The sequence below is a fragment of the Rhyacophila brunnea genome, unplaced genomic scaffold (assembly GCF_057557595.1).
Source record: "Rhyacophila brunnea isolate RB1 unplaced genomic scaffold, BYU_Rbru_1.0 scaffold_8, whole genome shotgun sequence".
In the NCBI taxonomy this organism is placed as follows: Eukaryota; Metazoa; Arthropoda; class Insecta; order Trichoptera; family Rhyacophilidae; genus Rhyacophila; species Rhyacophila brunnea.
The window spans coordinates 36,154,398-36,167,036 of record NW_028233350.1 but is presented as its reverse complement, the minus strand read 5'-3'; the positions used below and the strand labels follow the sequence as shown (position 1 = coordinate 36,167,036).

The 12,639-nt window shown below is 28.0% G+C and overlaps 1 protein-coding gene across 1 annotated transcript in view; it reads right to left on the bottom strand.

Annotated features, from left to right (window-relative positions):
- Positions 1 to 12,639, bottom strand: part of LOC147064180 (uncharacterized) — a 167,004-nt gene that overhangs the window by 39,239 nt on the left and 115,126 nt on the right. Inside the window, exons 5-6 of the mRNA XM_085958974.1 lie at positions 7,304 to 7,517; positions 4,640 to 4,802 (exon numbers count right to left, since the gene is read on the bottom strand). Of these exons, the coding sequence (XP_085815100.1) occupies positions 4,640 to 4,802; positions 7,304 to 7,517 (377 nt within the window). The remainder of the gene's footprint in view (positions 1 to 4,639; positions 4,803 to 7,303; positions 7,518 to 12,639) is intronic.

Sequence of the window (12,639 nt, the reverse complement as noted above, 5' to 3'; positions counted from 1 at the left end):
CACGTGTTTATATTATATTATATAGACGGTATCCCTTCTCAATACATACGTGTAAATACTTAGAAAACTAATACGTATGTAGACTCATGTTACGTAAGTAGTAGACATCCAAAACCACCAAGTTTGTATTCTTGGAACTTCACACGTAAGTTGAACCTTTTATCAATATAAAATAGAGAGTAAGGTACGAATATTTCATTGTTGCAAAAATCTTACACGCGATGGTAACCATTCGATTCAAAAGAATATCTTATATTATGGTATTAAGTATTAATTTTACCAGTTGAAGGTGCTAGTTGCAAAGTCAGTTACGTAATATGTTAACTTTTATTCAGAGATATGAGACGTATAATAACGAAAACTGCTAAGTCACACACACGGTAAATATTTAAAAAAAAAAATGTAAAAATTCGCTGTGTAATTTTATACAATATTTGTATAATATATAATTTGCAAAACGCGGTAAAATCATACGACAAATTAGAGATATTCTTAAATAAACTTGACAATTCTATGTTTTAATAATTTAGGCAATTGTCAACAAATCATTTTTTGCTATTTTGCAACAAACAAACAAATATAAAATACTGAAATGTCATTTTGATTTCCATAGTAACGCACGTATATATTAATAATTTGGTTGCTAGGACCCCAGATGGCAGATAGTCACCGATAATAGTGGATTGGATTACGGATTTCTACCGAAATAACTTTTCATACAAAACAGAATTAACTGAAAATAAATTCAATTCTTCTTAAAGATAGCTAAAAGTATTATTAGAATGCATTGGCATCCTATTCTGGTATACTCTAAGAGTTTCAAATGTCTAGCTAGTCGGGAAGTTAGTTAAAAATCGATTGCAAGATTTGTACTGGATAAACAACCACCGAACAATATTAAGAATACGACCTAATAAAAACGTTGTAATTGTAAAATACATAACGATAGTACGTTAAAAATAACTAATTGAATGAAAAAACTTATAGGTTTTTGTAACCGATTTCTCTTGAAAACTACTAATTATTGAATACGAGAGTATGATCTTTACATAAGGCCTCTCTATTAGTCGTGAAATTTAATGTTAGAATCTATATAAATAATAATTCTGATATTTTTAATTATATGTTATGTAATATTTTATGTAGGTCATTAATCTTATCTATGCACACTTTTATTATCACTTTCGTGCTGGGACAGTTATCGTTTTTTTTCGAATTCAAGCATGTTTTAGTTAAGTGTTATCCAGGGCCGCTCACGGAAGAGATGGGCAGATAACGCCGACAAGGACGTAGAGAGACCGAGTGTGGCCAACTAACCAACAACAAGCGAGAGGAAGAACGGTTGTGCAGTCGACAATGGACCCGAATGGTATACACTCTACAGCAGTGATTGCCATCGTGGGGCGGACACCCTACCTGGGGGCAATTTCAATGTTTTGGGGGGCAAAAAGGTCACCATGAAAATCATTTGAAGACAAAGCATAGCACAAGGAACGCACTAATTGTCTTCCGAATTGTCCGTGTACAACGTAATATACATTTACTTACGAAAGTTAAATTAAAAATAGTATTGTCTATGTGCATTTTTTATTTGAAACAGATATTTTTTTTCAGAGTTAGTTAGGTCAGTGTTTTCCAACCTTATTACCCTAAGCCAGAAATTTTCCGCCAAGCCCCACTTCAACGCTTCAATAATCTCTACAGCAACAGTAAGGAAGTCTGTTTGAAATTAACTTTTGTTTTCGGTTATACGAACTTTAAAAAATACGTATTGCTTCTTTGGCTAGATGTGTCATATTTTTTACAACAGTTAAAATATTTCTTATTATGTATTTTAATTACCAATGTCTTACCGATATCATTAATTCTAAATCAATAAAAAAACCCTATACATACTTAACATAAGAAAAACACAAGATTATATTTATACAATATTTCGACATAAACTTTAGATATTAAAAATGGGAAAACTATTTAATATCTATCTATTTTATTATTTTGTTTTAATTATTAGACATTTTGCCACGCAAACAAATGTTTCAAAACTTTGCGACTTTTGCGTTTCACTGATGTTTTCAACTAATATATTGGCGTAGTTTTGGTGTTTGCGTGGTATCAAAATTACAATATTATGGTAGTTTTATTGGTAAAATTTATTATTATTCCATATCGTGGCATCGTCTAGGAATAATTCCTTAATATTGTTTCAGTTTCAAGAGAAGAGCTACACACTTAATTCTATTGAGATATTCACATGACTTGATCGACTATTATAATATAGAGGCATTTATAGGAGAGATGAATATGACATAAGATAGTATTTAATAATTAGATACCTATTTTGTCCTATCATCTTAACTCGACTAAAGTAAATATATAAGGTTAAACTAGTTAATACATAATATATATGCAAAGAATTGACAAGACCTTTCTGAAAATATATTTTGTATACAATTCTGAGATTTAGTTGAAAAAATATAATACATGTGGTAAATATTAATTATATGAGAAAATAAGAACGAATTTAAAGAAATTCGAAAAAGAAAAAAAGAAAAGATAAATAATTAGTGTAATAATATTAAACTAGCTGCATGGAACGGGTCCGTACGGTAGTAAATGTAGTGTGGTGTAAGATTTTCTATTTGGCAATGAAAAATAAAATTTTAAAAATATCTGAGGGTACCAAAGTTATTTTGCTGAAAAAATAATAGCATCACATGCCCGCAGGTAGGTCGAATCACTTCGATATAATTGCATAATATGCTGTTGTAATGTATTTGAATTTCTTTAAATGATTTTATTTACCTTGCCCACTCTATATGTAACTTCTATAAAAATTCTTAGATCTAATGAAGTTCGGAAAAAAACCGAATAAAAATGTATCATAAGTAGATAAAGAAAATTCTCATGGCACCCAAGACGTTCCAATAGGTTTTAAAATTTTTTGTAAGTAATCAATAAAAAAAACGTTTCAAAAATGACACTTTCTAATATTAGGGAATAAATTCATATAACCGAAGTTTGTATTCAAGTGACAAGATGTGATAGGTATTCGTTTGTTTGTTTTTTTTAAATCTTACATACTAGTGAGTAGATGGTATGCAAGTGACAGTATATGCGGCTTTTTTCTATTGGCTTTTTTGAAATCTTGTCATTTGGAATGATTACATATTAAAGACATAGACAAACCGATATTGGAAGATACCCTTGAGGTACAAATTTAATATAATATTATTATTATGACGTATTACTGTGATAAAAAATGAGTCATATTATTATAAAACTTTAAATAAATTGCAATAAGTATAACCACCGTTTTTATCAAAGACGCAGAATTTAATATCTTGCCCTCTCACTCACGTACAAGCATTTAATAATAATAAATTATATGTATGTACTCCGTAATATGTAAAATGAGATCTATTTTTTACTTGATCAATCATCTACGCAAAATTATTCATTACTACAAAATATAGCACATAAAATATAAATGACCTCTAATGGGTCTTTGCTTAATTAAACGTCACCGAAAGTATTTGGTTATAGTACCTATAAATATGTTATTTTATGTACATTTCTCTATTATTATATATGCCTATTTTTTATATATTTTTCATGACTGAACATTCGGTAGAAATTAATAATTAAATACGATCCCAATATGACAATAAAACATAAGTGACGTCATTACAATGAGATATTATGTAATATTGATGTTAGTATGAGTTAAATAAAAATAATTACAAAGTAAAAAGAACTTTTTATATACCACGTTTTTAAATTTTCTGTTGAATCATATAAACTTGACAATGTTATGTATTAATAATTTAGGATATATAAGGCAATTGTCAACAAATCATTTTTTTGCTATTTTGCAACAAACAAACATAAATATAGAATACTGAAATGTAATTTTGATTTCCATAGTAACGCACGTATATATTATTAATTTAGTTGCTAGGACCACCCCCTTTGCAACCCATAATAGTGGATTGGATTACGGATTTCATCCGAAATAACTTTTCATACAAAACAGAATTAACTGAAAATTAATTAAATTCTACCTAAAGATGGCTAAAAGTATTAAAAGAATGCATTGGCATCGTGTTCTGATATATTCTAAAACTTTCAAATATCTAGCTAGTCGGGAAGTTTGTTAAAAATCTATTGCAAGATTTGTACTGTATAAATAACCACCGGACAAACAAGAATACAAGTTAAGAAAAACGTGGTAATAAAATAGGTTCCTAATAAATAAAACTACAAATTTACAAAAAATTAGGAAAATACGGTGGATTATTATAAAAATAACTTTTCACTTAAATTAGAATTTAAAAAGATTATTTTTAACCTTGCAATATTATGTTTTTGTAACTATTTTTTTGGTGCGAAATACATTTTGAATGAATAGTTTTCCTATTATTCATATTTTTATGTCAATAAAACGGTTTGATATTATGTTTCCTTTATATAATTATTTATTTCAAAATTGTAACATCGAGTAGTAGACCTATGTGTAATACTTTACCGCATTACTTTATAATTACATATATATGACAAAGTAGATAGGAACACGTTTTAATAGGCAGTAATAGTACGCTGGCTTGCGAAAGTTATAGCATAAAATGAATTATGTTACCTGATGCCATCTGCAAGTAAGTTTCCACCTTGCCACCAGGCCAGCATGGAGGGCGGCTCCAGAAGTTGGGATGCGGTGCAAGTTAGTTGAAGCGAGCTGCCTGATTTGTAGTATCGTTCGACCACGGCTCGCCCGCTTTCGTCAGATATGCTCACTTCGGGGCCTATTGGAGATAAACCAAATCACATGATATATGTTGAAACTTTACTTTCAATAAGTTAGACCGTTCCTTAGTTTGGGTGATAGAAAGAGAGGGAATTTGTGTGACGCGTGCGTATGAATTTTAAATTTGATTACAATCGGGTAGTCAATCCAGTACGTAGTTTCATATTATATAAACATTTAATTTCATGGATTAAAACATACTGCTGTTTTTAAGTATCTCTTATAAAGTGGTTTCACTGTGATACCACACTTTCTTATGTTTGTGCTGACCTTGTCATCTGGTTTTAAAAAGCTAAGACTATTTATTATGATAAAATATAACCATTTGTCTATTGATAATAAATTTCATAAACTGAAAACAAATATTACAACTTTATACCTACTTATATGATTAAACCTTAGTCAAATATTTACATGAATGCCATATAAAGTGATATAAAAAGTGACTTCATTTTTAAACTGATTTAAAAAAATCCTTTGTGTTATTTATATATTATACTTTACCTAAAAGATTGAATGATGTTAACAGATCTTTTTACGAGAAATGATTTACGGATTCGAACCTGGAACCCACGATGTTATAGCCCGACACTTAATTTTTAGACGGGTTAAAAAATCATCTACTACTTACATAAATAATATTTGCATTTTAATGCGTAACGAACAATTTATAAATGTTACATTTTATTAAATTGTTTGAAATACATAAGTATGTAACGCATAATATTATTATTGTGTTATATTTTATTATAACAATGTTTTTCTACCAAGAATTATTGTAATTAAAATGAACAATTATTTTAAAAAAAATCTTCTTATTACATGTACCTAATGTATTTACATCAGTCATCCTTTTATACCAAAAGAAGTTGTAATCTTTAATTGTAATAAACATTAAAAGAAAGTATGGATACTAGTTTTTGTGCGAATAAAATAATATCTTTATGGCCACCCCAAAAATCTTTCCCAAAATTAAAATCTAGATTTTGGTAAATCTTCTCTCTTATGATTTTCCATCAAAATGGTAATATATCTCACGATTAATAAACTTATTATTATTTCCATCGTAGTATTTTTATATGGACACACTTATTTTTATTAGAGATTTGTAGGTTGTGATTTTTGTTAAATGAATATTAAATAGCTTTTATTACTACAATTATTTAGGTTAAATTAGATCAGTGTCATCTGACCTATTTTTGATGTCAAACTCTTCAAAGTATAAATTTTAAATATACACCAAACCAAAAATAAGCTCTATAATGGCAATATCTGACATTTTAACGATGTATTTTATTCTTGCTAAGTCATTATTATCGCCAAAAATATACAGCATGAAAGATATTTCAGGTATGTTAATTATACAAATATCATGACGTCAAATATTCAGTATAAAATTATTTAGATCAGTTTATTTACAGACCGGACGACAATGTTGTCAAATAACTAGTTAAGAATTTTTCATTTTAAATAAGAAACAAGATTAATAGGCAAAATTTGGTTAGTATTCTTACATGTTTTTTTTTTTTTAAATTTTAAACCACAACGGTCAAACAATAACATGTCGTCTTATAACATTTATAGTCGTCCCAGTATTGTAAATTTAACATATTGTTTTTCAACGTGTATTTGAACCCAGAGTACGGACCTAATTGGTTGGGCAAACAGCTAACATCCATTTCTAGTAAAAGAATCTATTAATATAATCTCAACTTGCCTATAATAATACTATAATCCTTTTAGGATCAAACATGGTAATGGCACGTAACGAAATTTTAATTTAGCAAAAAAATCTCTATTTATATAAATGCATATTTTTGCCACCGAATACATGCGGAAACTGTCATAAATGAATAACCGGATGCATTCAAAAAACATAAGTACCAATATAAAATAACAAATATAAATTACAGTATTCTAATTAAACTCAAACCAATAAGAATTTAATTTCAAATACCGTCAGTCAATAGTATTAACTTTCTTAATAATTTTATATTATGTAATCGAATTTATGTTTAATTATAACCCGTTTTATTTTATATTATATACATATGTATAGCATTATTAACTTTTATTTATTAGATACTTATATTTACATTAAAATATTGAACTACTATTGATAATATTTAAAAAGAATAACAGTTATTGATGTTAAAAATTAATATTTTTTTCTCAAGCGAATAGTTAAAATAACCTGGCTTAATCATCTTTGTAATTTATAGCATTTGACCTAAGAAAAACGAGTTTTGTTATTTCTCTGAGAAAAAAGTGTACTTATTTGATCTAGAGGTTTCAGCCGATCGCGCGAATGAGTAATAACCATTTTCTCTCTAGTAATAATTATGTTCTTACCATAAGTAAAATTTGTTATTAACTTTAATTTTTTTATGCTGGTAGTGGATTTTTGTATATAAAGTTATATAAGAATTGAGTAAAAATTTTACTTCAATGTAATACAAAACTACAATAATTAAAAGCAAATTAAATTGTGCAACTTACTGATAACCGTGAGATAAATCTGCTTGATAATGGGTGGGTGGGCGGCCACTTGGCACTCGTACAATCCTTGATCCGGCCTTCCCGCCTTCGATATCTGGAGTCTCCAGTTGTTTGGGTAGCGAAAACTGAGCGACAGGCGTTTATCAGCAGAGTATGCCTGTCGACCCACTGTCAACAAGCGTAGGCGGTCATCTTTGCGGGAAGCCCATGTCACCTGAACACAGAATTTTACTCTCAAGTATTGATCATTATAGTATACATTTCGAGTATGTACACAGATACACTTCAAGGCAGTTCTTTAAACTCGTTTTATAACAATATCAACGAAAAATATACCACGTAAAACAAACGCATTATTTTTGTTCTTTGTATGTACTAAATTTAACATTAGTAAAAAGATAAACCTATAAAATATGTGACACTTTTTCTCGTATACGTGTTCATAATAAAAGTCAAGTGTTTGTGGGTCAAATTCTGAAATGTTTTTAGTACAAACTGTCGTTTATGTTTGCTTCGTGCATTATTATATATGTATTTTTTCATTTATTATAATTATTTATAAGACAGATAAGTGACGATACGTATAATAACTGTAACATTTCAGGATAACTTAAAGATTAAGTTTTGGAAAAAAAAAATTTATGAAATGTTAGCACCACATAATAATTATTTCTTATATTTGCCAAATTTATTTTGTAAACTTTTAACACATTTATTAAAATATGCAAGTTTAATTTTAAAATTGCACTTTCACAAAATGGAGCCACGTCATTATAGAGTTATTTTAAAAGTTATCATGCGATTACTATGTACATTGTAGGTATAACGATCGTTACATTAAAACATGTTAAATCAAATGGTACTATAATTATTTATATTTTAATGTTAGTGGTATAATAGAATATTAAAGAGTATACTTAACTATGTGATGTAACCGTTATAAAAAATAGTACATTACCAGGTTTTAACAACTCAACAAGGGTACATTTTCTCATTGTGCCATTTTTGATAGATCTGGCATCTGATAACGAAAATTAACGACAATAGTCCACATGCTGTCAAAACCTGATAAAAATATATCCATATTTTATGTATCATTTTACGCAATATGATCTACGCAATAACTTCTAAATCGCCAAAAAATCACACGAAAAAAATATTGAAAAATTAAATGTGAAATCGATAATTATTAAAGTAAAGTAAAAAATAAATGTTAACACATCTGATGTTATTTTTCATGAATGTTTAGATACAAACAAGTATTAATCACCTAATAGAAATATGGATATGCTTCTAGTTTGAAAATTAATTATAATATGAACTAACGCTAAAACCAACTGGTTACGTCTGACACACAAAAATGTAATTTACCGCTAATATAGAATTGTGGACTTATCGTGTTTAATATCAGTATAGAAGATTATTATTATGAACGTAAGGTAATTTATGTTATTAGTAACTAACATAATTCTACTGAAGTTATTAAAAATGGTACCTAAATAGAAAAGTGTCTATATTTTTTAATTACGCATAAAATATTAATTGTTCGTTTTCATAATAATCAAATTTTCTATATACCTACGTCATAGTAGTCACATAAAAATATGTAAAAAATAATGTATGGTTTTAAAAAAATACATTGTTAAGTCTTTTTATGCACATTTGTTTTATTATTTGCCAGCTCTCATAGCATTGCTGTTCCAACTGAATTTTATTAATATAAAGTTTATAGCGGACTTCGCACAAAGCTGTCAACTTGTTGCAACTTACAAAATATGCAAAAAATAGCTTTGTATTTATTTTACAAATATTGTAAAGGTAAAAATGTCTAAAACACGTTGCACTCTCTAGTGTTTATGTACCAGTAAACTAATAAATCTTTCTTTTAAGAAACTTGATATTTACTGTTTTTAATGTAAACACAACGAAAATTGTGTGATTTTTAAAAGCCTTTTTTGACAGATAAATTGCTATCGTTTTGAAAACAGGTCCAAGTCAAGAGTGTTTGTTATTCCGAGAAAAAAACTCGAGAATTAAAAGAAAATATTAACTTAACGGGAGAATTAAAATTCTTTCGCAAAAAAAATCTTTTTCGAAAATTGTTATTTACTCTATAAAAACGTAAGCGGCTTACTGATGTCTTTTGTGCTACATTTGGAAGTAAACCGATTTACCGAGCGAGAAAAAGCGTAAAGTTTACAAAATCCGTCTTAATTAATATTTAATAATGTCTGCCAAAACACAGAACCAAATAATAAATAGACATCTTTAGAAAGCCGCAAGACATTTATAAACATTTGACGAAATCGTATTACGATTTTGACAGTAAGAAATATTTTTCTGTGGCATTAATAATAAACATTTTTGAAATAACAATCTGTACGGAAGCTTTCATAAATAAATATATCAATGATGCTGGACTCAGGTAAAATCTTTACATCAGTGCTTCTCAATCTGTATCATTGTACTGCCCCTAAATTTGAAAAAAAAACATAATTCCTAAAACGTAGTCTAAGTTACTAAAAAATATGTAGTTTTGTTAATTTATTATTAATATAATAGATACACTTCTTTTTACTTCATATTATGGCTACTTATCTATACAGTAAAATAGCAAACATTCAACGTTGGTAAATTAATAATGTACAAAATAATCACGCAAAAACTGTAGAACAATAAACAAGAATCAAAATAAATATAAAAATATGTAATAAGTATTGCGTAAGAATATTTTTTTTTAAATATCATTAGTTTTATAATATTTTTATGATTTAAATTATAAATAATTCTTGGTGGAATGATTTATAGGTATCAATAAAATTAAACACAATATGTAGTACTACTTCCGCTTACACTTACAACGCCAGGAACTATTTGACAATGCCCCTTTGAAACGGATGGAAACGGTCGTGTTTAATATTAAAATATAAGGAACTAGTACTACATAATATTGTGTTTTATTTTATTGAAAGTTTTATAATAATAATTTCAATTTTGCTTTGCGTATATTAATTCTAAGAAAGTGTTTTGAAAGAAAAAAAGTTTCTATCATACTTTGCCAAGTTTGTAAAGAGATTATCTATGAAGTATTAATAAAAAGTATAGTGTTTTTTTTCATATTTGGTTATTTCATAAATTTTCTCACGAAAAAATAGATTTTCCATAATCTGAGAACCCTGCACTAATGCATTAATTTTCACACTGTGAATTGTAAATTAGCATGTATAGCATAGATATCATAACATCATCAGAGTGGATTATCATTTTTTTATAGTAATATCTATCATCCAAAATTCTAAATAACGATCTTACACGATGATTAAGTACCCGTCACTCGGACATCATATTATTGATCAGTCGATATCAAACCTTTAAATCTGGCAGTTCAAAATAAACCTCTTAATTAATTAGTCATTTCACGAATATTTTATTTATTCACTCTGCAATAATGAAAAATAAACTATTTTTCCAAATAGATATCAAAATATTTATCGCCTCCCTATCTGTACCCTCAGTTTTAGATTCGTTCCTTGAGTATATAAATCAAAAACCTTAGTTTTCTCACAAAAAGATAAATTTTTCATAATCTGGGAACATTGCACTAATGGACCAATGTATTAATTTACTAGTCATACCACGACTATTACATGTGTCATACATATTATGACATAAATCTATTAAATACTAAATTCATATATATAACTAAATTAATAGTGTACAAGAGCATACAATATATAACCATTAAAAATAGTTCTGTCTACCAATCAATTAATTATATAACCACAAATTAAACTTAGTAGTTCAACAACTACACCCCAAATGAATAAACGACTACGTAACACTCTACAATAATGAAAAATAAAATTCGAATGGATTTAAGTTTCTTGCGACCGTTTCTTGCGACTTCATTTTTTGCGACCCGGGTTTCGCCTTTCGGCATCTTCAGGCAGTCAGGCACACTCAACAAAAGGTAAATAAACACTGACAATGAATACTATTAATTCTAACTTAAATATTACCAATCAAGTAAGTAAAAACTCCATTACCTACCTATCAAGTCAAGGGTCACATTAAAAAATATAACAAACAAATTATGAATAGTTAAAGTGTAAAAAAAACCCCTATTTTATACATCATAATATACTTGATAAGTATATTATAATAAATCGTCAAAACCTAATATTAGATCATTAGTATTATTTATAAAAAATAAAAATACTATACTCAAGAGGTGAAAAATCGTCCATTCTAGGAACAATGGTAACGTATTGGAAATTAATGGAAAATATTTTTCCAAATACTAAAATATTTATCGGCTCCCTATCTGTACCCTCAGTTTTGGAGTCACTACCTAAGTATAATAATTAATAAATAAGGTAAATTAATATTTTTTTTATTATTATTGTCATATCTCCTTCACTGGGTAGTGGATTCAATACATTATTATAAATTTAATAAGCGCTTTATTTGCTTACGCGCTCAAACGAAAGCAGTGCGTAAGTAATGATAACCGGAAAGAGGACAGGATAAAAACACGTCAGCACTTTATAATAATTAGTAGTCAAGGTATATAATTAGATAGTGGTAATTTAGCAAAATACCCACTATCAAGTAAAAAGCTAAGACTGACTCAGCAATTAGTAAAATTCCATGTTACAAAGCTAAATAACGGCTCTATATTAACTTTCACAGATTTGTTATGTTGACAGCTAGTTATGATTTTCGCTTAGACAACGAATGATAATTAAATATGGTAATGTGTGTTACTTATTATAATAATGTATTGCTATGAAAAGGATTATCATATGGTAGAGTTTTTTTCATCTTAGTTAAAGCCTCAGAGCCGTATGTGTGAGATTCTGAAATACTTTGTAAGCTATTTAACCAATTTTCCACCATATAGCGTATAGCACTGTTTGTGACGTAAGTAATCTGACGTCACACGTCATTCAAAATGGCTGCTTTATAATATGTCAATTTCAAATGACATTTTAATAACGCATTCATTACAACAAACGTTTGCTTGAGGCCCTCGTTCATTTTGTAGACTCTGTAAAACATTTGCGAACTTTAAAAACAGTTCCTAATCGTGCTGTTTATTCATTTCATCTATTCTTATTCCGTTTTGACATCTTATAATAGAAGTGATTGAAGTGAAGTTAGTCATAATATAAATGTATGTATTGCCCCCAAATGGAAATGTTTACTGGGAAAATACTCTATCCTTTCGTACAGTAGAATTATAAAATAAATGTGATAAAATAACTGATAAATTATTTAAAGTTCATAATAATTATTCATTTATAATTATTAAATTTATATGGTACCGTTCGTAC